The 26,072-nt window shown below is 34.9% G+C and overlaps 1 protein-coding gene across 1 annotated transcript; it reads right to left on the reverse strand.

Moving 5' to 3' along the window:
* Window positions 1–6,362: 6,362 nt before the first annotated feature.
* Window positions 6,363–7,829, reverse strand: LOC149554660 (E4 SUMO-protein ligase PIAL2-like). Its single transcript, XM_089828947.1, has 4 exons — window positions 7,754–7,829; window positions 6,989–7,204; window positions 6,741–6,886; window positions 6,363–6,620 (listed from the first exon to the last, which is right to left on the reverse strand). Exons 1-4 carry the CDS (start codon window positions 7,827–7,829, stop codon window positions 6,363–6,365), a joined length of 696 nt encoding a protein of 231 aa, XP_089685073.1.
* Between the last annotated feature and the right edge of the window lie 18,243 nt (window positions 7,830–26,072).

Genomic DNA, 26,072 nt, shown 5'->3' on the forward strand with positions numbered 1-26,072 from the left:
GGAATGTGTAAATCTCCATACATCTCCCAAAGATAGATCCAAATATCATATAAATTAGTTGACTTCATGTCATCAAGTGAATCCATAGCCTCCATATCCATATGTAGAAAGAGGGCACAACAAATGATGGAACCAACGTCATCATTGTATGAAATTCCTTTTGCATATGACAATGCATTATGTTGATTATGATAAGTAAGAACCAATTGACTCCACTACTTATAGTTTTGTGTTGTCAAGGTAATTAAATCTTCCTAATCCATGATGTACTAATCAATGTATCCCCCAAAATGCAAAAAAAAAAAATCAAACCCCCCCCCCCCCCCCCCATATGATTTGGGCACTTTATAGGTAGTGCATGTACAATATGCCACTTGTAAAAATGTACAAAGTGGGCCTCTAATTTTTTTGTTTACAACTACCTTTTGAGGCTCAAATCTATCACTAAGCATTGTAGCTCAGATGAACAACAATTGTAAAGCAATACAATGCAAAGAAAGGACCTATTTCTGAAAGTGGTATTTCTATCCACACAAGCCTATAATCGGATTACAAATCTGGAAAGTAAACAAAAAAGTATGCACTTTCGAAAAAATGGAACCTGATTATGTGTCCAGATGAGCCCGTACTAAGCATTTGAGGTTGCAAAAATTGGAATTTGCAACTTGCAGAAAAATTCAAGAACAGAGAGCTCAAACATCCTACACCAATGTGTAGATCACAAAATTCTACCACAAAACAAAAAAAAATTGCTCGCAAAAAGGAGTCTGTATGAGGGAGATATCGCTATTTGAAAATCACCTCTGTAGTTATTTTTTCTAAATCATCATTGCGCCTCCAAAAATTGACTCTAGATTTCACCTCAAATGTTTGATTTTGGTGAAACAAAAGTCGATTTGGGGGTTTTTTGACTTATGAATATGATGCCAATATCTGATTAGCACCAACAAACTCCAATCTTCACCTTCAAAAAATCTCTCCTACTAGCCTAATGGCCAACAAAAATTCGAACAAAATACACAGTTCCAAAGAATAATGTAGAGAAATTGCAGAGACTAAAATAATAAAATATGTAGATTTGAAAATTAAATTCAAAGATCTGAAATGATCATACCATATTTGCAAATCGGGCCTTCAGGTGCCAATTTGCAAAAACAATTTGCCTCAAATTCGATTATGGTCTAGGGTAGGCAAATTTATAGTCAATTTTCACTGAATCAACATTCTGGGTGCAATGGCAAGGTCCATTTAGGCTCTAGACACTCTCAATGACTGTGATACTCTAGATTTGGGTCAAGGTGTCCTCATAGAGGTGAGGCAAGATTGATCTCAAATGGCTATATGAAGAGAAGTTCCCTGAGCTCTAATACCATGTAAGAATTTGGTACAACTCTGATACCATGTAAGAATTTTTCTTAGGGAAAAATCACCCAAGATCAAGGAACTCAAGCACAAGCACAACATTAGACCAACAAGGTATGATCAGAATAACAATATCCAAAATTGATTTATTGTCATTCAATATTTTTTCATGGCATACACTCTAGGAGTGCCTAAATAAAAATGCCTTTGGAATGCTTCTAGAATGGGAATCAGCATACTCATATGTCATACAACCAAGCAGATGTCCACCAGAAATGAATTATCCTCCATTAAGCACAGGAGTAAGTGTGATGATGAGAGGATAAGCCTACAAAGATGTAGCATAGAAAATTATGTTGTAGACACCATGTGCTAAATTAAGAGTGCAAATAACTATGTTGTCAACATGACAACTTAGTTAATTGTGCAAACTCTAGTGTTGTAGATACCATGTGTTGAATTAGAGTTTCTTATTCATGTGTTGTTAACATGACAACTCATAAGAGTACACAAGCTCCTAGGTGTCAAACTAATAAATAATAAAATAATGCATTGACCTAAGTAAACTTAAGTAAAGTGTAATAAGTAAATACTTATTTACACCAACAATTTTAAATAAATGAAAATAATTATTTGACTACAATGATGACTAATTTTTTTAAATTACTATTAGAGTATCAATTATTTAATGAATTTTGTTTTAAAAATATTTTCATGTCTTATTTTGTCGACCTAGCTTATCGCTAATTTGAATTGCTTTTGAGGGTGCATAAATAAAGGGCACCCATAGTTCATTCAACCATCATAAGGAAAAGACCATATATCAACTATACTTTAGAACTAATATATCTAAGCAAATTTTTAAAGAAGATTTTGTTGATGTTGTGAGTAGATTTTGAAGATTTGAAATAATATGAAGCTTGGGTTTGCTCTTGTAAAGCTGGAGTAACCAATTTTGACTCTTGAAGTAGTAGTGACTAAGTGAAGGTTATAGGTATGCGTTGTCAAATAGACTTATTTTTTTCTTCAAACCTAGATCTACTTTAGGTTCTTATGAATAGTTTTCGATACAAGCTTTTCTTTTCTTGTATTTATGATTTATGAATTGAATTGATTATAACAAGGTTTGAATTGCTAACTTAAACCTAAGCCTTTGCTTCCTAAATCAAAAAGCATGAATTTGTGTTGGTGGAATCAAATATTATTTTAATGGGTTTCTTTTCTATAATGGGTTGAGAGCCACATAGGGGACAATTTTCTAATTAACATTGTTGGATCAAATCTTGTTATATTTGAGTACATACCATTTTTATTTTTTATTTTGAACCACCTCGAAAGAAAATATTTTAAATAAATAAAAATTATTATTTGGCCCCAAAGGGGGTCATTTTTAAAAATTATTGTCAAAGTATCAATTATTCTATGGATGTTGTGAATAGGGTCTCTTTGATGTGTTTTTTGGTTCGTCCATATTTTTGCAAGTTGTTTTTTCAGGAGTTTCATTTGAACTACCTAGAAAGGAAATATTTTAAATAAATAAAAAAAAGTATTTAGCCCCAGAGGTGACTCATTTTTTTAAAATTGTTGTCAGAGTATCAATTATTTTATTGATGTAGTGAAGAGATTTTGTTTTTATGTGTTTTTTGGTTCATCCATATTTTTGCAAGTTATGTTTTTGGAAGTTTAATTGTGAACCACCTTGAAAGAAAATATTTTAAATAAATAAAAATTATTATTTGGTCCCAAAGGTGACTCATTTTTTTAAAATTATTGTCAATAGTATCAATTATTTTATTGATGTTGTGAACATGTTTTTTTTTTATGTGTTTTTTGGTTCATCCATATTTTTGCAAGTTACTTTTTTGGGAGTTGCTTTTTTGGGAGTTTAATTTTAAACCACCTAGAAAGAAAATATTTTAAATAAATAAAAATTATTATTTGGCCCCAAAGATGACTTGTTTTTTTCAATTATAGTCGAAGTATCAATTATTTTATTGATGTTAATAGATTTTTTTGTGTTTTTTGGTTCATCCATATTTTTGTAAGTTGCTTTTTTGGGAGTTTAGTTTTGAACCACCTAGAAAGAAAAGATTTTTAAAGAAATAAAAATTATTATTTGGCCCCAAAGGTGACTCTTTTTTTAATTATTGTCAAAGTATCAATTATTTAATGTAAAAAAATTAATTTTATTTTAAAAATATTATCATGTCCTTATTTGCCAATCTAACTTATCGCTAATTTGGATTGCTTTTGATGGTGCATAAATAGAGGGCACCCTTAGTTTAGTCAACCATCATCAAGGAAAAGCCCTGATCTCTAATATATTAGTTATACTTCAAAGTTGATATATCTCAATAAAAAATTTAAGATGATTTTGTTGATGTTGTGAGCAGATTTTGAAGATCTGAAATAATTTGAAGCTTGGGTTTGGTCTTGTAAAGTTGAAAGAGAAAATATAGTAACCTATTTTGACTCTTGATGCATCAGTGGTGATTAAGTGAGGGTTACAGGTATGTGTTGCCAACTAGACTTATTTTGTTCTTCAAACTCAAATCTGATTTAGGTTCTTATGAATAGTTTTCAATACAAGCTTTTCTTTTCTTGTATTTATGATTTATGAATTGGATTGATTATAACAAGGTTTGAATTAATATTATTGCTACCTTAACCCTAAACCTTTGCTTCCTTGAATAAAAAAGCTAGACTCTGTGTCGGTGGAATAAGATACTATTTTAATGGGTTTCTTTTTTTAATGGGTTGAAAGCCACATAGGGGACATATTTCTAATTAACATTGTTGGATCAAATCTTGGTATATTTGAGTACATACATTTTTTTTTAAAAAATTCCCTGTTTCATGGTTTCGACCAGATACATTTTTTTTCCCTATTTCATGATTACGACCAGTTCACTTTTGAGCAAGGTTAATTGAAGGTGTTTTGGGAGGTGCTCACATCTTGTGTTTGTGTCCAACTGAGGAATGGAGTTGGGATCTGAGAAGAAGAAGCAATGGAAGAAGGGAGCGGGGAACACTTGTGCTACTAACCTCCTCTATACAAATTTGGCTGTGTATAGATTTCATATCATTTATATGTTTTAGAATATATAAATATGGCAATTAAACAACTTGGTATGTGGATTTTCCTATTGTTTCATGTTAGACCTTACCAAATATTGTTTCATAGCACAACAATATCTCAAGCAATGCTATTCTTGAACATGACAAGTGGTACATTATAGAGTACCACACATTGTTGTGCCCATCACATCTTATTGAAATGATTCTCTACTGCTTAGCACCGCAAATGATGCATGCAAGGACAATTAACTAAGAAGCCTTACAGAGGCTGATGCAATTATACAGTTGTTCCATTCAAATAGAGATATACTAGATGCTCATCATCATGGAATTGTTCATTTGCTACAATGATAGGGCTTTTGTTCTCTTATTAGCAGTGAAATAATTTTTCTTCTCTTATTAGAAGCTTGTGATTGTTGTTATGGGTATGGCTGAAAAGTGTGGGTAAGCAAATCTAGGTGTTTCAGATGCTCTAACTTATACATGTCCTCTAACTCAAATATATAGTTACTACTGGGTCACAAAATGGAACACTCACAAAAAAAATTGTCTCTCTTTTCTATACTGACTATTGTTAAAAATGTGTGCCTTCAAATCTATAATTTATAATGTTCCCTTGTATTGGACATATGGCTAAGATTTTATGATCTAATAATGTCTATATGGAAAATTGAAGTGAAATAAACATTACACATAACATTTACATGATTACAACAAATTCCAATAGATCATATTGGGACTAGGAGGAAATAGGGATGTTGGATTTAGTATAATACATTTTTCGATGTATTGCATGTAGATTTCAAATGTGTAAAAGACGCTACTCTAATTATTTCTTTAAAAAAATCAATTACATAAAATTTTATTTGAAAACAATAAATTAAGAAGAAAATAGTGCCTTAATATAACAATTATCACGCTCAAATTATTTCTATTTCTAAAATTTATACTGAGTACTATTTAAAAATATAGCCTATGCAATCAAATCATCCTCTGCATGCATAGTATATACATCTTTTAACGAGCTTTCTCCAGCAGATGAAGTAATGCGGGATCCTTTTCTGAGATTGTAGAGGACAATGAAAATATAAAACAAATGTATATTCAATAAGTCGGTAGACTAATAACCGGCTACTCTCATCTAGACTGATCACTATTAAAAACACATGGAGTTTGTCAGATTTCCATTTGTTGGTAAATAGATTTGTCAATGTAAAAATGGTCCAATGGAGTGTATGTGATAAACCGTTCACAACAGTTGGATAGGCCCTTGGTATGCGGCCTTCCTCTGCGTTTAGAGAGGCAGCTCCCTCGTATGATATAATTTTGAATTTTTCAAATAAGAAATCTAAAATTTTAAAAATCAAGAGAAAGTTGTTCAAGATGAATGCACCACATGACCTCACAGCTTTCTTGAGTCAACATAGAATGATAACAAAGGTAATCAAGAACAACGCTTGAAAATGACCATTATTACCATGTTGATTCATGATTCGTAGGCATTCACACAATACCGTGAAAATGCTTACTACAAAAGAATCAGTAGTTTATACTGCAACAATCTTGATTTTAGAACAAGAAACCAAAAGCATATCTCATTTCATTTTCTTGCACCAAGAACATAATAGAGATTTTCAATTTCAAAGACAAAAGTTGTACATACTTTCCAAAATTTGTCTTCTCATCAAAATTTCAACATAGTGTTCCCTTATTCTAAAGTCCAAAAAGTCCCCCTTACAAAGCCAAAAGAGCCCTTGTATAGACACTGAGGTTAACAACTATCCCTCTGTGGTTAATAACTACCTCCCAAATACGAAATTTGGGTGAGGTTAATTAACCTCACCAAAATTAACCCAAAAATGATTAAATCCTTAACCTTTGACCAAAATGACATTTTAAATCACTAATCACAAAAAGATAATTTAAAAGCTTGAAACTTCAAAAGACTTGCGACTTTGGTGGTGTCTGCATGTTGCACCCTTTACTGGAGTCACAATGCAACGATAGGTTATGGGACAGTGAAGGATTATCCTTGCCGGTCCTTTTGAGAGTTCATCATCTGATAAAATTGTTGAAGCAGAGGGAACATAATCAAGTAGCTTTGAAGGTGGTGAAGCAGATGGACAGGCACTCATTACAGTTATGGCAATTAGATAATTACCATTGCAATCTCCAATGGCCTACAATAGATTTGTGCCGATCTTAAGCATGCTTGTTACATCTGTTGGCAATTGTGGACCTGTATCCATTGACAGGTTGCATCTTTTTTTGACACCCTTCCCATTTAGTAAGAAATTGACTTGAGGCGGAGTTACAAGACAAGCAGATGTCTCCAAATCATTAGTGCGAACTACAAACAATCGTATTTTCTCATGTGGGGCAGGTCTTTTGGCAATATGAAGGTTAGTTGCAAAAACTTCGTAGCCTTTCTTAACTTCGAGAGAAACTGTAATGCCCGCCAAGCTCAACCGTGGATAAACCGAGGAATAATACTTGAGATGATGCTCATAGCATTGTGCGTATCAGTTAAAGGCGTCTTCCCCCATACTTGTGAAGTAACTTGTTAACTCCTTAGACATTGTCAGAAGTTCATCTGTATCTGTAACACGAAACCAACCATTTCTACAAGCATTCTTGACAGATAGCATAAGTACCATTATTGCTGGCTGAAGTCGAGTGTCATCTTTCCTTTCAAAAATATGTTTCACTAATTGAGCCTTCAATTCTCCAGACAGCATGGGAACTACTACTGCCATTTGTATTCCTACAGAGAATTTAACACATTCATGCATAGAGAATGCCATTATCTCATCTGGCAATTAATTTAGCAATCATAAGCTTAATTAAATGCATCTGTTATAAAGATTGAATCACTCGGACTGGGTATCAAACAGAGAGAGTCTACAATATAAATATAAGAGTTGTGACGTCTCCATTCGATTCCAATATTTATTGCAAGTAATGTCTATTTCACAATTGACTGCTGCTCCAGTTGATAGTAAAACCGTATTATCTTCCAGTAGATCTTATACTTGACTTAAATCATATGATCCTCCATTAGATCCTAAAATTGACTTCAACTATATTATCCATTGGATCTTAAAATTGACTTGAATTAATATGATCTTCCATTATTTCCTATAAGAAAGTAAATGTGGAGCCTACGCAATCCCTACCATCAGCAAATCCATGCAGTTAAATCATGTACCATAGCTAGAACTTGATTATAGACAACTGCAGAATCGATTCCCCTCTGAATTACTTTCTCCATGCTCTCACTTCCTCACAGCATTTTGTCAAGCAGTTCACGTGCCTTGTCTGTGTTCTATCGAAGCCGCAGATCTGCAATGAGGACCTTTAATTAGATGGTTCACGTGCCTGCCGGTCATGCCTGCGGCTTTTATTGACTTGAGAATATTTAATTAAATAGTACATATGCCTTGTCTTGCGTGGGACGACTGAGCAACATGCATTTCTGAGGTATTCTATCAAATAGTTTGGCGCCTTTTGAGATCATAGTTTGTGTTCCTCTAACTCGGGCTTGGTTTCAATAACCACAATCTTCACCTTCAACCTCCTAACTTCGGAAGGACGCATGATGTTTTGTATCTTCTTTTCCATTCGTTATTGGCTCCATTTGAACAATGCCATGATTATGTATTGGAACCACAATTTCATTCTATGCTTCCAAGTGAGGGAGAATAAAATATGTCATGCAACTTGACCAAGATATTGAGGATAAGGTGGTTTATTTATACAAGCATTTGGCCTGCACTTTTACATGCCTTGTAATTGTACCATGTCATACCATGATAATTTCTTTGAGGGCTGGAAATGACCAAGTGATCAAAATTTTCAAAGCTTCCTCTCAAATATGTGTACAAACAACTCCTCCTTTCTATGCTCTGTCTACGTTTCCATTAATGATGTAGGTTGGGGAAATGAGTGAAGATCAGTGCACTTGGATTACATATTCTTGTTAGGAGATGAAATGGAGAAGTCACGTGCTTTTCCCAAGGATTAACATGCTGGAAATTCTGCTTTGCATCTGCCGCCTACAGTTATTTTAAAGTTGGAGTTTGGGTTGGGAAGTTCAGGTTAGGATTATGTTTAAAAGTTGGAGTACATAGTGAGAGAGTATTTTAGTATGTGGAGAGAGAGGGATTGTGTGGGAGAAGGCAAACCCAAATCCGTACTTCTCTCTAAAAGTTGGAGTACGTAGAGAGAGGTAGTACAGGGAGAGAGAAAATGTTGAGTGAAAGGAGGCAATCCAAACTCAAACCCCGAACTTCTCTCTAGAAGTTTGAGTACGTAGAGAGAGGTAGTACGGGGAGAGAGAAAATGTTGGAGAGAAAGAAACCCAAACTCAAACCCTGAACTTCTCTCTAGAAGTTTGAGTATGTAAAGAGATAAAATGTTGAAATAGTGGAAAATAATTATTTTCTCTCTACATCTCTCCATTAATTAACTCAATTAATTATCTCTCTCATAAAATTATCTAGGCAACACCATTACATTTCAAAATGTGTTTAACAGACAAGGATAAAGTTAGATAACAAATACAGATGTGAAGTTATGCATAAAATAAAACTATAATGATGAATACCTTTAAGCTACCATAAATTGCTATGCATAAGCAATCGTGACAAAATGGAGAGCCAACACAATGCCTGAGCTATGCAGAGCATTTCATGGGGCTCATATACCTTAGTCCTTGTCTTAGCCCTGTACCATTTTCAATGAAGTTAGGGGGTGAAAGATATATACAAATAAATCAATTCATTTAGAAACTCCAAGTTTAGAGGATTTTTCAAAGTAGAAAATTTTGATTTCCAAGAAAAGGGTTGAGAAAGGTGAGAAAATTAGAAACTTCTACTATCCTCCATTCCTTTCTTTGTTTTGGTTGTTATTTTGAAGATACACATTAAGATTGGTGACAATTTTTTGAATAATTATTATATATTTTACATATTAAAAAATTTAAATAATTTTTTAAAATTATATATATATATATATATATATATAATGTAATATAATAATATTTAGCTATAATAACAAAGAAGTTGATATAAAATTATATCTATTCAATATATTATGTATCATAGATAATCATATATAAATATCTTATATGATATTGTTGGAAATAGAAAACAAATGTGCAATACAACAACATGAGTGACACTAAGGAAGAAATTGATATAACATCATTAGAACAGAAGTTATATCATAGTCATATTTATCTTATATATTATGTATTATAAATAATTAAATATAAACACCTAATATGATATAGCTGAAAATATTTTATTTTAGTGATGGTATATAATTTTTACTAATTTAAAATAAATGGTACAATAATAGCCTTGAAATATATATCACTATTCATGTTGATAGATTTGCAATTTCTAACAATATACCCATACACAATACTCAAAATCTTATTTAAGTATGTCCCCATACACAAATAGTTGGGTATTACTCAACTCAAGAAATATAGTTATTGGAGTAGAAACTAAAACCTTACTATTTACATAATGGGCTTGGTGTAGGGACACCCACTAAAGCAAAAATAGAGGATAAGGTCACTTAGGACCTTAATAGAACCATTAATTATATTCAAAATTGTCTAATGGTTTTTGGCTAGTTGTAAAGTCAAATAAGACCAAGTTGTAATGGCATTGCCATGTTGACATTTTTATAAGTTAGCATGGCCAATTGACAAAAATAAGGAAACTAGATGCAATTTTGGTTTAGTTATGATATTTTGTGTCTATTAGTGGATCTTAGTCAAGTTGAAACTTGTTCTTTCCTATTAATCTCAAAATTTTGTCATTTAAACAGTGCTTCTTGTAAAATAGCAAAAGTTGTGTATTTGCACCTTTGCAACTTTTTATGAATTGTTGTAACATGGGAGTCAAAGAGTCAAAAAAATTTGGAAAATCAATGAAAGTGAGGGTTCAGAGATTTTTTAGGTCTTGGGGGTTGTTTGGAGTCATAAAGAGTCACTATGAGTAAGTAACAATATAAGTTGCAAGTTGAATGAAAGAAGAAGCATGGTTTTCAAGTTGGATGAAAGAAGCATGGTTTTTCATTGCAATTTCACCACTTTAGTGTGTCCCCACATGTATGTATGGATCGGTCAAAGTGTGAAATAAATTGGATTAGAAAACTGATTTTTGGTACCAACAAGCCGAGTTTTACTTCCGAATTTAGGGTTTCATGAGATTGTAGAGGACAATGAAAAATATAAAACAAATTCATAATCAATAGGTCAATAGAAAAATCACTAACTACTCTCATGCAAAGTGATCACTGTTATAATTTGTCAGATCTACATTGTAATTAAAAATGTGTTTAGCAAATAAAGTCACATAACAAATACAAATGTGAAGTTGTGCAAAAATAAAAATTTCATGAAGAATACCTTTAAACTGTCATATTGTAAGCCATCATGACAAAATGGAGAGCAAAATATTGCAAGCAATTCATGGAGTTGGCATATCTCTTACCCTAGCCTTTGTCTTTGCCTTGTGCGCAATAATTTTAAGGAAGTCAAGGGGTGAGAGATATAGACAAATTAATCAACACATTTAGAAACTCCATCTTTAAAGTTTTTTTTTTTCAAAATAGGAAACTTTAATATCGAATGAAAGCGCTGAGAAAATTAGAAATTTCCACTATCCATTTATTTTTAGTTTCTATCTTGAAGATAGACATAAAGATTGGCAATATTAATAATTTTTTTGTCAAATGATTCTTATATATTTATCATATTTTAAAAATATAAATATAATTTTTAAATGATAATGATAATTATAATTATTCACACATATAAATAATAAAATAAAAAGAAAAATGCAATAAACAACATGAGTGACATTAACAAAGTAGTTGATATAACATCATTAGAACAAAAGCTATATCATAAATATATTATTAAATATAATATTTTGTATTCCACGGTTAAATAAGTTTTGTTGTATAATTGTTTCCTCCTTATCTAGTACGAATCAACTCTTTCTACTAATATCCTAATCATCCTCATATCTGCTTGAAGTAATAATGTTGATCATAATGCTCCATCTAAAACTAAAAGTGGTCACCCGCATTGATTTCTAAGATTGGGATGGAACCCACTATCACTCTTTCTTAGTTTATTGCTAATACTTTATCCAACATCAACTCCCTTGTTTGCAAATTAGGCCACCTAGATAAGATAGTTAAATCCTTGAAGTATTTGAGACTCTTTTCAATAGTAAACCTCAATTCCTCTACATTTGGCACCATCTGGGCATTTATGTTAGGTACCATTAGTACCAAAGCACTCCCACTTTCCATGTAGTTTTTTTATAATAGCTAAACTTCTTGAATTCACATATTCTATTGGGTATAAGAGATATAAAACTACCTGAATACAAGCTTGCAAAATGAACCAACCTGACACCGTAATCTCTAAACATTTAGGAAGTAGTATAATCATTAGGCATACATTCATCTTTGGGTATATCTCATAATGGTATATATTTATTAAATTTGATAGGTTTCTATGTGATCGGTGTGTTGGTTTCCATAAGTTGTCTATAACTATCAGAGGTAATTTGAAGGTTCTAATCTTTGCCCTGAATTATTGTGTTGCTTCTATATTTTCTTGATACCAACTTGAAGGCTAAATGTTTCCTTCAGGTTGAGTATTTTCTTGATTATTAGAAATGGTGCAATGATACAATGATACAAGCTTGATATCTCCTTCGAATTCTAATTCGATATTTTGTGTTAGATAGAAATATTAATTTCTCACACCAACATTGTGCAACCCTCAAACCAAGAATTTAATATATAATCTTCCCACCACCCTTCCAAAAATGCTACTTATTCACATTTCACATGAGTCTTTTGACTATCATGTATTCTTGATGTTTCCTACTATGTGTATCCTACATATGGCAGAATATGTGTATGGTTTTGGATCATTCCAAGACCTCTATAAGTAGACTCATATGTAGTGGATGTATTCAAGGGGGGAAATAGTAATTATATAAATTTTTCTCATTAAATTTCAATTTTCTCTATCACTGCCCACCTTTCACCTAGCTTAAAGATCACAAACTAAGCTTTGACTATTTATGTGGATCTTCTATGGTCAATTTGATCTTCTATGGTAGTTTCCATTTTTCATTTTTTTGTTCCATTTTTTTATTTTTGTGAGTAGTCTCATTATCATGCGCTTAAGCCAAACCGAACTCAAATGCATCTACTTTTCCTATGATGTACTACTTGAAGAGGTGTAATCTCAATGTTTTTCCATATACAATGAATGGGTCTGCAATCGTATCCTTTTACATTTAACAACACACTTCTATCTTGTACCAAAATGTGAGCTTCTGATAATGGCGATGTGATTGAGAAAGAAATATCTAATCAAAATAGATTTCTTGAAATAGTAACTTTAGGAGCTTTCAGGAAAGTATAATTGGCAAGTAAAGCCATGTGCCCTCACTTCCACTATTATCACAGTAGCTTTCAATATGGATATATAATCCATCAGAGCTCTAGTATGATGGGTTTTTTTTTAACTTCATCTTTTATAGTTGAAAACAATATGGTATATATATGCTTGCAAATCTGGAAGCACAGGAAAAGAGCTTTAACTATTTGATACAATCCCTCATAGAGATGTCATTTCATTGAATGTAATGTGTATGTGCACAATGTGGAAGCATGGACTAATCATGTTAATAATTTAAAATTTTCTCTTGAAAAGTTGTTGATTAATCTCCCAATGATCTCGTTTATTTTAGGACACTTTGATGTTGATTAGGACTTACAATTTGACTTGTGTCTAAGTGTTATAGTTTTCTATGTTAGACTTAATATAGTCCATTTGATATATGATCTTTTGTGAAACTCATGAATACATGATTTATATGTTTGATCATATGATTTTGATGTATAGTTAATGCATATTATTTTGATGATCCTATTGTTTGAAATTAAGATAATATTAATGCTATCAATTATAATGAATTTTTAGTTAATTGGTAAATATACAATACATAAGTGATTTATTTTATTATCTTGGGATATTGTGTGAAGAACCTCCTTATAGCAATATCGTGCGAATGCTCGAAATAACAGAATACAAAATGATAGCAGAACTCAGAATGAATCTACTGATCGCAGGCCACTTCGAGGGGGTAACCTCCTTTGAGCAAGCTCAATACAATAAATTCGTCCGTCTCCATCAAGGGCCTCAACCTATTCTTATATACTGGGTACGATCTAGAAAAGTAATACTACCTATGCATGTGGGATAATAAAATATACTCACGGGACGACTTACAAAGCATATGCGTCCAACAACACTACTCTAACAAAATAAACAGAAGGAACACACAGGTTCCTAACATCCCCTCTCCCTTAGAAAAAAGCTTTGTCCTCAAAGCTTAAGGTGTGGAAATTGTTGTTGAATCTGAAGAAGGGGTTCCCAGGTAGCATCCTCTGGTTGCATGCCATGCCACTGAATCAAGACCTCAGAGATGGAGCGAGAGCAAAGCTGGCGAGTGCGCTGGTCAATGATTGCCACCGGCTCCAGGATAATGGATCCTTCCGTATCCATTTCAGGGAGAGTAGTTTGTGCTCTGACAGTGGTACCCAGAACTTTCTTTAGACAAGAAACATGAAAGACTGGATGAATGCGGGAAGAAGGAGGAAGTTCCAGTTTATAAGCAACTGAACCAATCTTCTGCAGAACCTTATAAGGCCCATAAAATTTTGGGGCCAGCTTATGACGCCCTTTCAGCTTTAGGGAGGATTGTTTGTATGGCTGTAGACGAAGAAAAACCATATCCCCAACTTGAAATGAGCGCTCAGAACGGTGTTGATCTGCTTGCTGTTTCATCCGATTACGGGCCATGTGAAGATTATCCTGTAAGGTACGAAGAATCTGATCCCTGCTGCGGAGAACTATGTCAACTGCCTGGACTGGTGAGCTGTTGGGAGTGTAGGGAAGGAGCACTGGAGGTGCCTGACCATAGACTGCTTCATATGGAGTCATTTTAGAGGCAGTGTGGTAAGAGGTATTGTACCACTATTCAGCTAAAGGGAGCCACTTGGCCCACTGATGTTGTTGTTCGGAAGTGAAGCAACGAAGATAAGTTTCCAAGCATTTATTGACAATTTCAGTTTGACCATCAGTTTGTGGGTGATAGCCCAAACTCATCTTCAATTTGGTGCCAGTTTTCTGAAACAGTTCAGTCCAAAAATGACTGGTAAAAGTTGCATCACGATCAGAGACAATGGAAGAAGGGAGTCCATGAAGACGAAATATCTGGTCCATGAAGATTTGTGCAACAGAGGAGGCAGTATAGGGGTGGCTGAGGGCACAAAAATGACTATATTTCGAGAGACGATCAACCACAACCAAGATCATTGTCTTGCCACCGGATTTAGGAAGCCCTTCAATGAAATTCATAGAAATATCAGTCCAAATCCGTGTAGGGATGGGCAATGGTTCGAGCAAGCCAGGAAGGAGGGTCGTTTCACCCTTGTGGCGTTGGCAAGTATCACATTCAGCCACCATCTGTTGAATCGTCTGTTTCATCCCTTCCCAAAAGAAGTTTCTCCTTGCTCGCTCATAAGTTTTGAGGAAGCCTGAGTGCCCTGCGGAAGGAGAAGCATGGAGTTCATAAAAAATAGCCTGATGTAGAGCTGGGTTCTGAGGAAGCACTAGCCGAACCTTGTATCGAAGAGAAGCACCATCCCAAGAGTAATGTGGTATAGCCGAAGGATTAGTGGCTAGCTGGTGAATGATTTGAGATAAAGAAGAGTCACTGTCATAGCCCTGCTGAACAGACGCTAACCAATTGGGAATGGGCATAGAAATAGCGGAAAGGGAAGCTTGATTATCAAATGTGCGAGAAAGAGCATCTGCCACAATATTCTCCTTACTAACCCGAATTTGATGATACCCAGAACGAAGATCTAACTTGGAGAAAAAATGAGCCCCATGAAGTTCATCAAGAAGTTCATCAACAACTAGAATGGGAAACTTGTCCTTTATAGTGAGATGATTAAGTGCTCGGAAATCAATGCAGAGTCGCCATGACCCATCTTTTTTGCGAACAAGCAGAACTGGAGAAGAAAAGGAACTGGTACTAGGGCGAATAATACCTTGCTTCAGTAAGTCACGGACAAGTATCTCGATTTCGGTCTTCTGATGAAATGGGTAGCGGTAGGGCCTGATGTTGGGCGGAACACTGCCAGGAAGGAGCTGAATACGGTGGTCCTCTGGACGAGAAGGAGGTAATCCCACAGGTTCAGAAAATATACCAGAATACTTGTCCAAAATGTGTTGGAGATCGGCAGGAGTGCTAGAGACTGCTGATGGCTGCATCTGAATGGAATGGAGCTGAGCGATGACACCATGTGAATTCTTCTTAAGAAGTTTTTCCATACGGTGTGAACTGATGATGCTGAGAGACCCTGGTTGTAAGCCTTTCAAAGTGTGTTGGTGCCCCTCGGCTGAAAACTGCATCCAAAGTTCAGCAAAATCCCAGAGAATGGGGCCAAGAGTGCGTAACCATTGGGCACCCAAAACCACATCACAGCCACCTAAGGGTAAGGCAAACATGTCAGAGCGCATGTTATAATCTCCAATAGAGAGACGCACATTGCGACATTTCCCTTTACAAGGTAAAGTGCCCCCATTGGCAATCATGACTTCAAAGCTAGAGCAGGGATGGATAAAGCAATAAGCCTGTTTGGCTATTCGTGGATCAATGAAGTTATGAGTGCTACCAGAATCAACGAGTATAGTAAGAGGGATCTTCTTGAAGAAACCCTGGACCCGCATGGTTTGTGGAGTAGTGACTCCTGCCAAAGCATGGACAGATATCTCTGGTGGAGCTTCTGGTGAAGGAGGTTCAGGCTGGTGAGGCTCAACCTCATCATCCACTGTTTCCTGAGCATCTACATATTCTTCCAATTCCGGTGGAGAATCCACATCCAAGAGATAGAGCTTTTGCTGAACACATCTATGGCCCCGAGACCATTTCTCATCACAATTATAACAAAGCCCTTTGTCTCGCCTGACTCGCATCTCTGTTTCAGACAAGTGCTTGATCGGAGTAGTTCTGGGAGCTGGTATCACTGGAGGGTTGTGAGAACCTGTATTTCTGAATGGAACAAAAGTAGATCTGGAGCGTTGTAGAGCACTAATCTTGTCTTCCGCTAACTTAGCCAACCCAAGGGCTTCCATCATTGTAGTAGGTCGAAACATTTTGACTTCTGAGCGAAGTGCATCCTTTAGACCATTGACAAAACAACTACGGAAGAATTCATCAGACAAGCCCTCTGTGTAATTAGCTAATTTTTCAAACTCTGTCTGGTATTCTCTTACAGTGCCTGTTTGATGCAGTTTAGTGAGTGCTCCTGTGAAATCATCAAAGGAACTAGGGCCAAAGCGCTCCAAAATGAGGGTGCACAATTCTGTCCACGTTGGGCCTACATTAGCCTTGATGTACCAACGGAACCATTGAAGAGCTTCATGTTCCAAATGAAAAGATGCAAGGGAGACTTTGTGGTTATCCAAAGTATTATGCAAGCTGAAATACTGCTCTGCCCTATAGATCCATCCAGTCGGATCAGAACCATCGAAGCGTGGAAAATCAAGCTTTGGTCCACGAAAATTGCCAGAAGAGGACCCAGTATCTCCTGAATGGTTTCGGCTCATGGCTGACTGCTGAAAGTTAAGACCCAGAATTTTGTCATCCAGATCTTGAAGTTTGGTTTTGAGGGATGCAATTTCCTCTTCCATGATTTTTGCTCCTGTATGCGTAACAACCATAAAACAAGGTTTTTTTTTTTTTTTTTTTTTTTTTTTTTTGGTTTGGAATGGGTAGAAGATGAGAAACAAAAACTTTTTTAGTTACGGCAAACTTGGATTTGGGTAAAACTCATATAGGAAATGGGTGTTCGACGGGTGGTAGGAGACTATCTGGGGACAAGGGAAAAAGAAAAATGAGGGTTTCAAGGGTAGGGAGGCGAAATGAGGCGAACAGTCCAAGAGGGATAAGGGAGCAAAATGAGGAATTGAATCTTGTGGCTCAGTTTGGTGGCGATTGGATGAGAGGTGAAAAAGATAGGGCAAACCCTAAAATTAGATAAATGAGGGATTTAGGGCTTTGATATGTAAAATTTGGGGTTGGGTCGCCAAGGAAGGAAGTATGCGAAATGATATTGCAGACGTTCTGCAGAAGTATGAGCAGAAACAGAAAGCAAACAAGGAAGCTACGACTATTTTTACTCTTTTTTTTTTTTTTTTTTTTTTTTTTTTTTTTTTTTTTGAAAAATTCACTCACAGACAGAACAACTGAAAAGAGTTATTGCAATAACAAGAGATATTAGAAGTGAGAGAAACCTGAAGGCCACGACAGAAAAAAAAATTTGATGTAATTTCCACCCAGTGAGCCCAAGAGAGTGCTCTGATACCAGATGTGAAGAACCTCCTTATAGCAATATCGTGCGAATGCTCGAAATAACAGAATACAAAATGATAGCAGAACTCAGAATGAATCTACTGATCGCAGGCCACTTCGAGGGGGTAACCTCCTTTGAGCAAGCTCAATACAATAAATTCGTCCGTCTCCATCAAGGGCCTCAACCTATTCTTATATACTGGGTACGATCTAGAAAAGTAATACTACCTATGCATGTGGGATAATAAAATATACTCACGGGACGACTTACAAAGCATATGCGTCCAACAACACTACTCTAACAAAATAAACAGAAGGAACACACAGGTTCCTAACATATTGACTCATTGTGTGTTGGAAAGTGTCTGAGTTTTGCATGTGGGAAGTGATAAGACTAGCCTAGGGTAGGGTAGATAGTGGAGAAACAATTCTAGATATCCCCTATTTCCCCAAGTTATCCCTAATCCACTAGAACAACTTTTCCCTAATCCTAACCTATCTTTTAGGCTTGCTTATGAACTTTGAACTTCATTATAGGCCTCCCTAATGAGTAGTTTTTTTCTTGCAAGGGTTGGAGGCTCTTCCTAGGGTGTTGTATACTTCTTCACAACCATTTCCCATGATCAAAACATTTGGCTTCTATATGATTCCCACAAATTTAACCAATTCCTTAATTAGGCCTAGTAGCCCTTAATTAGACCTTCCAATGGACTAATTTGGGATTTGTGCAAAACTTTCCTCAAGGAGACTCCAAAAAAACTCTAGATGTTGATACCCTTATCCAAGGCCCTCAAGTTTCTTGAGGTTGTAGGTCTCCAACTTGTATCTAATGCCCTAACCTTATTTTTAAGAGTTTGTTAGGGTTTAGTGACCTTTTAGACTAGTCAATAGAAAAACCTCTCTTACTCCTTTCCTAGGGATCGTGGAGGATTTTACCTTCATGTGTAGCAACTCCATTCCATTCTTTACCATGCTCTCACACCCATTCAAAATAAATGGAAATGCCCTTGCTAGAACGTATCTTTCCTTGGCTCAGTTTCTAGTAGAGTACACCATGGTCTCACCTAGGGCTTCCAAGGAATTGGCTTGGCCCATTGCTCATAACTCCATGTTTTTTTCCCACATAGTATATAAGATGTCTACTAGAATTTCTCAAGGTTCCATGAGGTTTCAACCACAGGAAATGCTAGTAAACATCTTTTTGCCCAAACTGCCCAATACAAGCTAACAAGCAGACTGTTTACCAAATCATTTATTGTGCACTCAAATGGATTGAACAAAACTTCTCACAAAAATAAGAAAAATAGTAAAAACAAGATATAAACTATAATGCAAATAAAATTCCTAATTCCAATCACATAGCAAACTAAAACTCAAATTCTCATTCAATCTATCAATGATTTGTTGATCTGTTGCAGGATTTTGTACAACTCCAATTTTATGAACTGCACAAACATGCTTCCCAAGGCCTTACAACTTCCCTGCGTTAGTAACCTCCCAGCAACCATTAAGCAATTTTGCAACTTTTCTTGTCAAAAATGTACTTTTTGCAAAATTGTCAATATGCAATTTTTGCAAAATTGACATTTTTTTCATTTTAGCATCTTGGACTTGGTAGGACCCTGACTTATGACTCCAATACATATATGGAAGACACTTAGGCCATATTTATACCATTCCCATGTCTACCTATCTTACCTTTCTTATTTGGCCCTCCAAATCAACTTTTTGCACTTTTTCACCTAACTGACAATAAAATGCAACATTGTACCAACTTTGCTCATCTTATGCATACATTGGTGTTTTTTGTTTCCCATGCATGACTCATGACTCTTTATTATTGTCTACTAGGTCCTATATTTCTTTTCTAGACTCATAGACCCTTATTTTTTTCTTAGAGACCTAACCTAGGTGCTCCTGCACCAAGAAGGCAAGAGTGTGGTTAAGGTAGAGGAGGCTAGCTCCTCGTTAGGGTTGGTATGAGATCATCTAGTGTAAGCACACAAACATTTAGATGTATGCATCATTTTTTTTTAAATTGTGTTTCTCTAACCATTTTTAAATTGACAATGTGATTGAGCTAGATAAAGTAGATTATGAATTTTTAAGCATTAGAAGATCTAATTATTTATTACTAGCCCAAAGACAACTTGCAAAAATCAATTGTTTTAAGTCAATTAATGTTTTTCAATGATGTATCATTGTGAAATAAATGTGGAAAAGTAGGAAAGATGAAAATTTCTATTTTTCATAATTGTATTTTTTAGGTTCTACAATATGAGTTCCCAATATTATGAAAAGCAATAAGAAAACTTGTTTGTGTGCATGGGATGGGAAGTAAAAAATAGTGTTTTAAACTAAATGATCATGAAGCTTATAAGCTATTAGTTAAATTTATGAGGGGGCAACAAAAATCTATTAGAAACAAAACATATTAAGGGAGATGTTTCTTCAAGATAACATATGCCTTTCTCCATTTGGCACAACATGCTTTCAAGCTAAAAGAAAGAAAAAACTTTCCCATGGAGAATGGCATGTGAGTTTTGACTAAAAAGTGTTGGGAAAAACTAAGGGAGGAAAAAAATTCAAAAAAGGCAAGCGAACTATTAGAAATTGGCAATATCTAGGAGCAACTGGAAGGATCAACCATTTACATCTATTGTGATATTTTCTTTTAGGTTCCATTCTGAGATTTTTGAGTATTTTATTGGTGTGTAAAGAAAATTTAAAAAATTATATGAAATATTGTGTCCATTGAATGGCTTCAAGATTTTAATGATGGGGTCATTATATGTATAGAAATGTATTTTATCAACACTATAGTACGTAAGGGTAGATTAAATTAGTTAGAACTTTATTTAGGCCAATAACAACAAAACCTTTGCATATACTAGAAGAAGTGTAAAGGCCAAGGAATTTTGCCATGTAGATTAAACTAACCATGTAGTTAGATAATGATTCTTGTCGATTGTCTATTTTGATTTTTTTGTCTTGAGCCTGTGCCTATGCTATGATAGCCTAACATTGTTGAATTGATCCAAGAGACTCTAAAACTTAAAGCATATACTTTTAATTTTGCTGATTGAATAGAGTGTGTTCTAGGAATTTCTTAGTCCAATCTATCACTTAAGAATAACACTATATATCGCATATTAATTTTGGGCAAAATAATTCAGTTGGAATGTTATTTGTTTTAAGGCTCAAGCTCCAACATTTGATACAAATTGGAAAGAAAATTTTGTTCAAGTAAACAACTATAGAGCCTTAAAATCTATGATAGCTACTATGGGGAAATATTTCCTTGTCTAAAATTTTATAGGATAATCAAAGGCGGTATGGGCTACTTTTTAGCTAATTGGAGAGGCAGCCACGTGGTGGGAGAATGTGATAGCTGGGAAGAAGATACATCATGGTGAGATATCATGGGAGGATTTCTTGTAGCTTTTCTATAAGAGGTGGTTTCTTTATTTATGTTACAATAAGAGTAGTTGAGTTCTATAAGCCAATACAAGGAGTTATGATAGTTACTCAATACCATGAGTGGTTTTGCCACTTGATCAAATATGTACCTCAAAATTAGAATGACAAGTTGTTCAAGACCCTAAAGTGTTTTATAGAATTGCCTCCTGAGCTCTATAATGAGATAGAGATGTAGAAGCCAAAAACTATGGATTATGGACTTAGGAAAACTCTTAAACAAGAACATGGGCTAAGGATGCAGCCCCAGTGAAGGTATATAACAACCAAGTTTTTAAGAGGAAATTTTAGGATAATAAACATAAGGGTGGTTGGAAGAAAATTAGGATTATGAAGTGAAAAAGCCAAGATAAATCAAGAAAGAACAACAAGAAATACCAAGGAGAAAATAGGAATAGAGGTGGAAATAACAATAGGAACAATAGTGGCCATAATAACAAAACTGGAATAGGACTTCAGGATAAACTAGTAGGTCAATATGGACGACGTGATGGATCTTTCATATGTGAGGGTGATCTTTATGCTACTAGATTCCCTCAATATGGACATAAAGCTCCACATCATATTCATGCAGTTGTAGAGCATAGACAAGCATAATTTTAGGCATCTCCTATACAACTGACCGATAAGCTTTATGCTTATGAAGTCTTTATTCTTATTGATACTGGTGCTACAAAGTCTTTTATTGATCCTAGAATATTGACTATGCTTCCAATTAGAGTGAGTTATATGGCTAACCCTTGGATAGTTGAATATACAAATCAGGCAAAGCAAAGAGTAGAGCAATATATTTCATGTAGCGAGTTGGAGCTTCCTATCTTCCACATGAAGATCAATTTGTGCGTAGGCCCACTCAGGTCATATGATGTTATTATAGGTATTAATTGGCTCACTAAATACAAGGTAATAATGAATTTCATAGATAAGTCAATAGAATGCTTGGATGGTATTGAGAATCATGTAGTAGTGAATTGGTATTTAACAATGTCTTTGGACACTTGAGCTTGAATACATTGTTTTGGAAATGATTGAACTTTGAGAATTGACATAATGGTACCTTTGTCATTGATGTCGATGAGGGAGAGATATATGTAAATGAAAACTATTGTCTTGATATATTCCTTATGGGGGAGAGTAATACATGTAAAAATATTGATTGATGGGGAGAGAATATTATTTATGGGGTAGATTAACACCTTCCTTGTATGTGAGGGCTACTGTATGGTTGTGATTTGAACATGAAAAACTATTTCCAACTTTTTTGAGACTTAGATGTATGTTTATATTGTTGGGCATCATCAATGGGGAAGTAAAGGAAGATGAGGAAGAAATATATATGGTATTCATGGAGCTTAGGTGTTTTTTTTATCTATGTTTCCATCCATGCTAAAAGGGAAGATTGTTAGCATGAATGCTAATGATATTTCTATGGGGAGTGTAATAGAAGTGTTGGAGAAATGATTCAATGGTTATATATTTCATTAATGACTAGATTTTTCATTGATGTCAACATATACCTTATTCAATGAAGATTGGTAGAATTATAGAGGAAGAATTATTTGGCATGATCAATGATCAGTGATTTGTGATGTGCACTCTTATAAATGTGTTTAGGGAGGCTTATAGATTCTATAGTTAAGTGTGCAAATAGAAATATTGAAATATGTTAGATTCATGCAATATAGAAGGTGGGAGAATCCCCAAAGGAGATGTCCTAATCGCTAGAAAATAACCACATAGTGGAATATACATGATAACACAAAGATTTAACTCCACACAATGCCAAAAAAAAATTAATAAGATTTTCATCCAACATACCCAGTTGTAAGACCTTCTAGGTTATGACCAAATACATCAATAATTAAACAATAAAAATTTAGCAAGATCTCACAAGAATAAACTACAATCTAGCCTAGATCTGCAACCTAGTAGAGAAATCCAAGAAGAATCTCAACTTGTGCTTGCAAGCCACCAAGAAACCTTCTTGTTTCCCAAGCCACACTTAGCTACTAGCTCTGCTCAAACTTTGTTCCTCTTAGCTATTTGTCTTGTACATGCTGAAATACAATGACACTAGACTCCACAAGACCCATTACTTATACTAAACCAAGCCACAAATCAGCCTATTCAAATTACATTAATTAAATACACCCACATTAATTACACCCTCAAGACACAAATTGGCTTGGCTACAAACATTAAATACATGACATAAAATTAAATACTTAGAATAGGCCCCAATTTTACAATGCATAACTAACTCATAAGACTGCATAAGAATACGTGCACTTAGACATAGGTCCACATGAAAACCAACTATCCAAATCCAAAAAAGCACACACCAACTCCCTCAAATCAAAGCTCACAAATACAATCTCCAAAGCTCTGCCAGTAAATAGGAACACATTACTAGAAACCACTAAAATGGCTCTAACTCAACGATGATGACTCCAAACATCACACACACTTCAAGAAAGGTTCCCCAATATGCCTTTAACAAATCCCCAACTTCATGAATCATAACTCCATGAACTTGAGCATGAAGCCCCTACATACAGAATTGTTGACTTCTCTAGGATGCTCTTGCATTAACCACCCTAGGTGAGAAGAAAAGATGTCCTTAATAGTTGGAAGAACATCTTTTAGGTCTCAACACATAAACCCCAAACTAGCTCTTCACATACATGTCCTCCATCATATCAACTTGTATATTCTTGTCTTTTTTATTCTTTTCTGCAACTATCATCTTCACATATGTCTTTAGTGCACAATAGGTTTTCTTTGTACACTGATCTCTAACCCTTTCAAAATCCTTCAAATCAACTGAGATACCAAAAATTAGGTTCCTATCAAGCTCTCCATTCTACAAATGAACCAGGGAATACTTCTTGCCACCCTTCTCGACAATAAATACATTCTTGACACAATCATGCACATCCTTGCAATCATACTGCCAAGGTCTACCAAGTAATATGTGACAACTACTCATGTCCACAGTATTGCACAACACTTAATCTTATACTGCCCAATTTGAGAATCAACAAGACGTTTCTCCCTCACTTCCACAGCATGCTCATATTGTAACCAACCAATCCTATAAGAATAAGGATGTCTTGCCCTATTCAAACCAAGTTTCTAAACCATCTCTTTAGCAACTAGTTTATCAGTACCACCACCATCCACAATCACATTATAGATCTTACCCCCAAACTTACAATGAGTCCTAAAAAAAGTATGCCTCTGACAGGATTCTAGTGTCCTCTAACCAACTTGTACTCATGAAGCCAACAAATTCTCTCCTTTCTCAAATCTATTGGTATGGTTTTCAACGTCATTCATCATAGAACTCTTATGTCACTAGACTTTTGTGAATATTCATAAGATATTTTTCCTTCTTCGCCACATTTGTAGCAAGCACCCTTAAATGCATCTTTTTCTATCATCTTCCTTTATTCAACAGGTTTTGGTTCATCTTCAGCAATCTATTTTTTCTTCACCAAGTGATCCCTCTTCTCCTTCCCTCGAGGATTACCTTGATGTCTCCTCTTCATCTTCTCTTGTGCTCAAACCATATTAATAAGCATCCTCAACTGAAGCAATATTCAACATACCAACCTCATCCTAAATATTGAATCTCAAACCATTAATAAATATAGCCACCTTCTCCTTGGACAATTCTCTATGCCCATACTGAATAGTCAACTTGTAAAACTCCTCTGTATAATCTTTCATAGTCACATCCTTCTGTTTTAGATTCTATAACTTCTTAAACAACTCAAGTTCATAATCCATAGGAATGAACTTAGCCTTTAGTTTAGTCACTGTCAATCTCCATCTAGTGGTCTTCATTTCACCTTCCTCTTCTCTATCTCATTGCAGTTCCTTCCACCAAAGAGAAATATGTCCCTTCAACTTAGTCTTTGCCAACCTCACTCTAAGAAAATCTCTAATATCCTCTAGCTCAAATCAGTCTTCCAATCACCTATCCAATTAATTGGGTCTTTAGGATTCAAAGTACCTGAGAAATTAAAAACTATTATTGTATTCTTCAACTTTAACTGAGATCCAAATCTAGCAAACTGACTAGCCCTATCTCCCATAGGTTTATCCACATGATTAGTTTTGTCCTCACCATTCGATATATCAGTTGCAAAGTCCTCAACAAATTCTTCATAACTATCTTTAGTATTTGCATGCCAAGGTACACGACCTATATAACTTATGATTTCAGTAATCATATCACTCTTAATCAATGTCATCTCATATTTAAATTATGCTTTAATCTTCTCTGAGATCCTCGCTTCCATAGTATCACAGAGATCTTTAATCATCCTACAGTCTAATTGTGTTAGAGGCATCTTCCAAGATTGACAAATCCAACAAATCAACATAGTCCACAAGATCAATTGTGCTCTAATACCACCTGGCATAATACAAGGAAGGAGAATCCCCAAAGGAGATGTCCTAACCCCCAGAAAATAACCACAAAGTAGAATATACATAATAACACAAAGATTTAACTCCACACAATGCCAATTCTCATTATAATAGTTTCATCCAACATACTTGGCTATAAGCCTTCAGGGTTATGTCTAAATACATCAACAATTACAATAAAAATTTAGCAAGATCTCACAAGATCCAAACCACTAGCTAGCCCAAATTTGCAACCTAGTAGAG

The sequence above is a fragment of the Cupressus sempervirens genome, chromosome 5, assembly GCF_028749045.1.
Source record: "Cupressus sempervirens isolate cs-2001-9-10 chromosome 5, ASM2874904v1, whole genome shotgun sequence".
Lineage (NCBI taxonomy): Eukaryota > Viridiplantae > Streptophyta > Pinopsida > Cupressales > Cupressaceae > Cupressus > Cupressus sempervirens.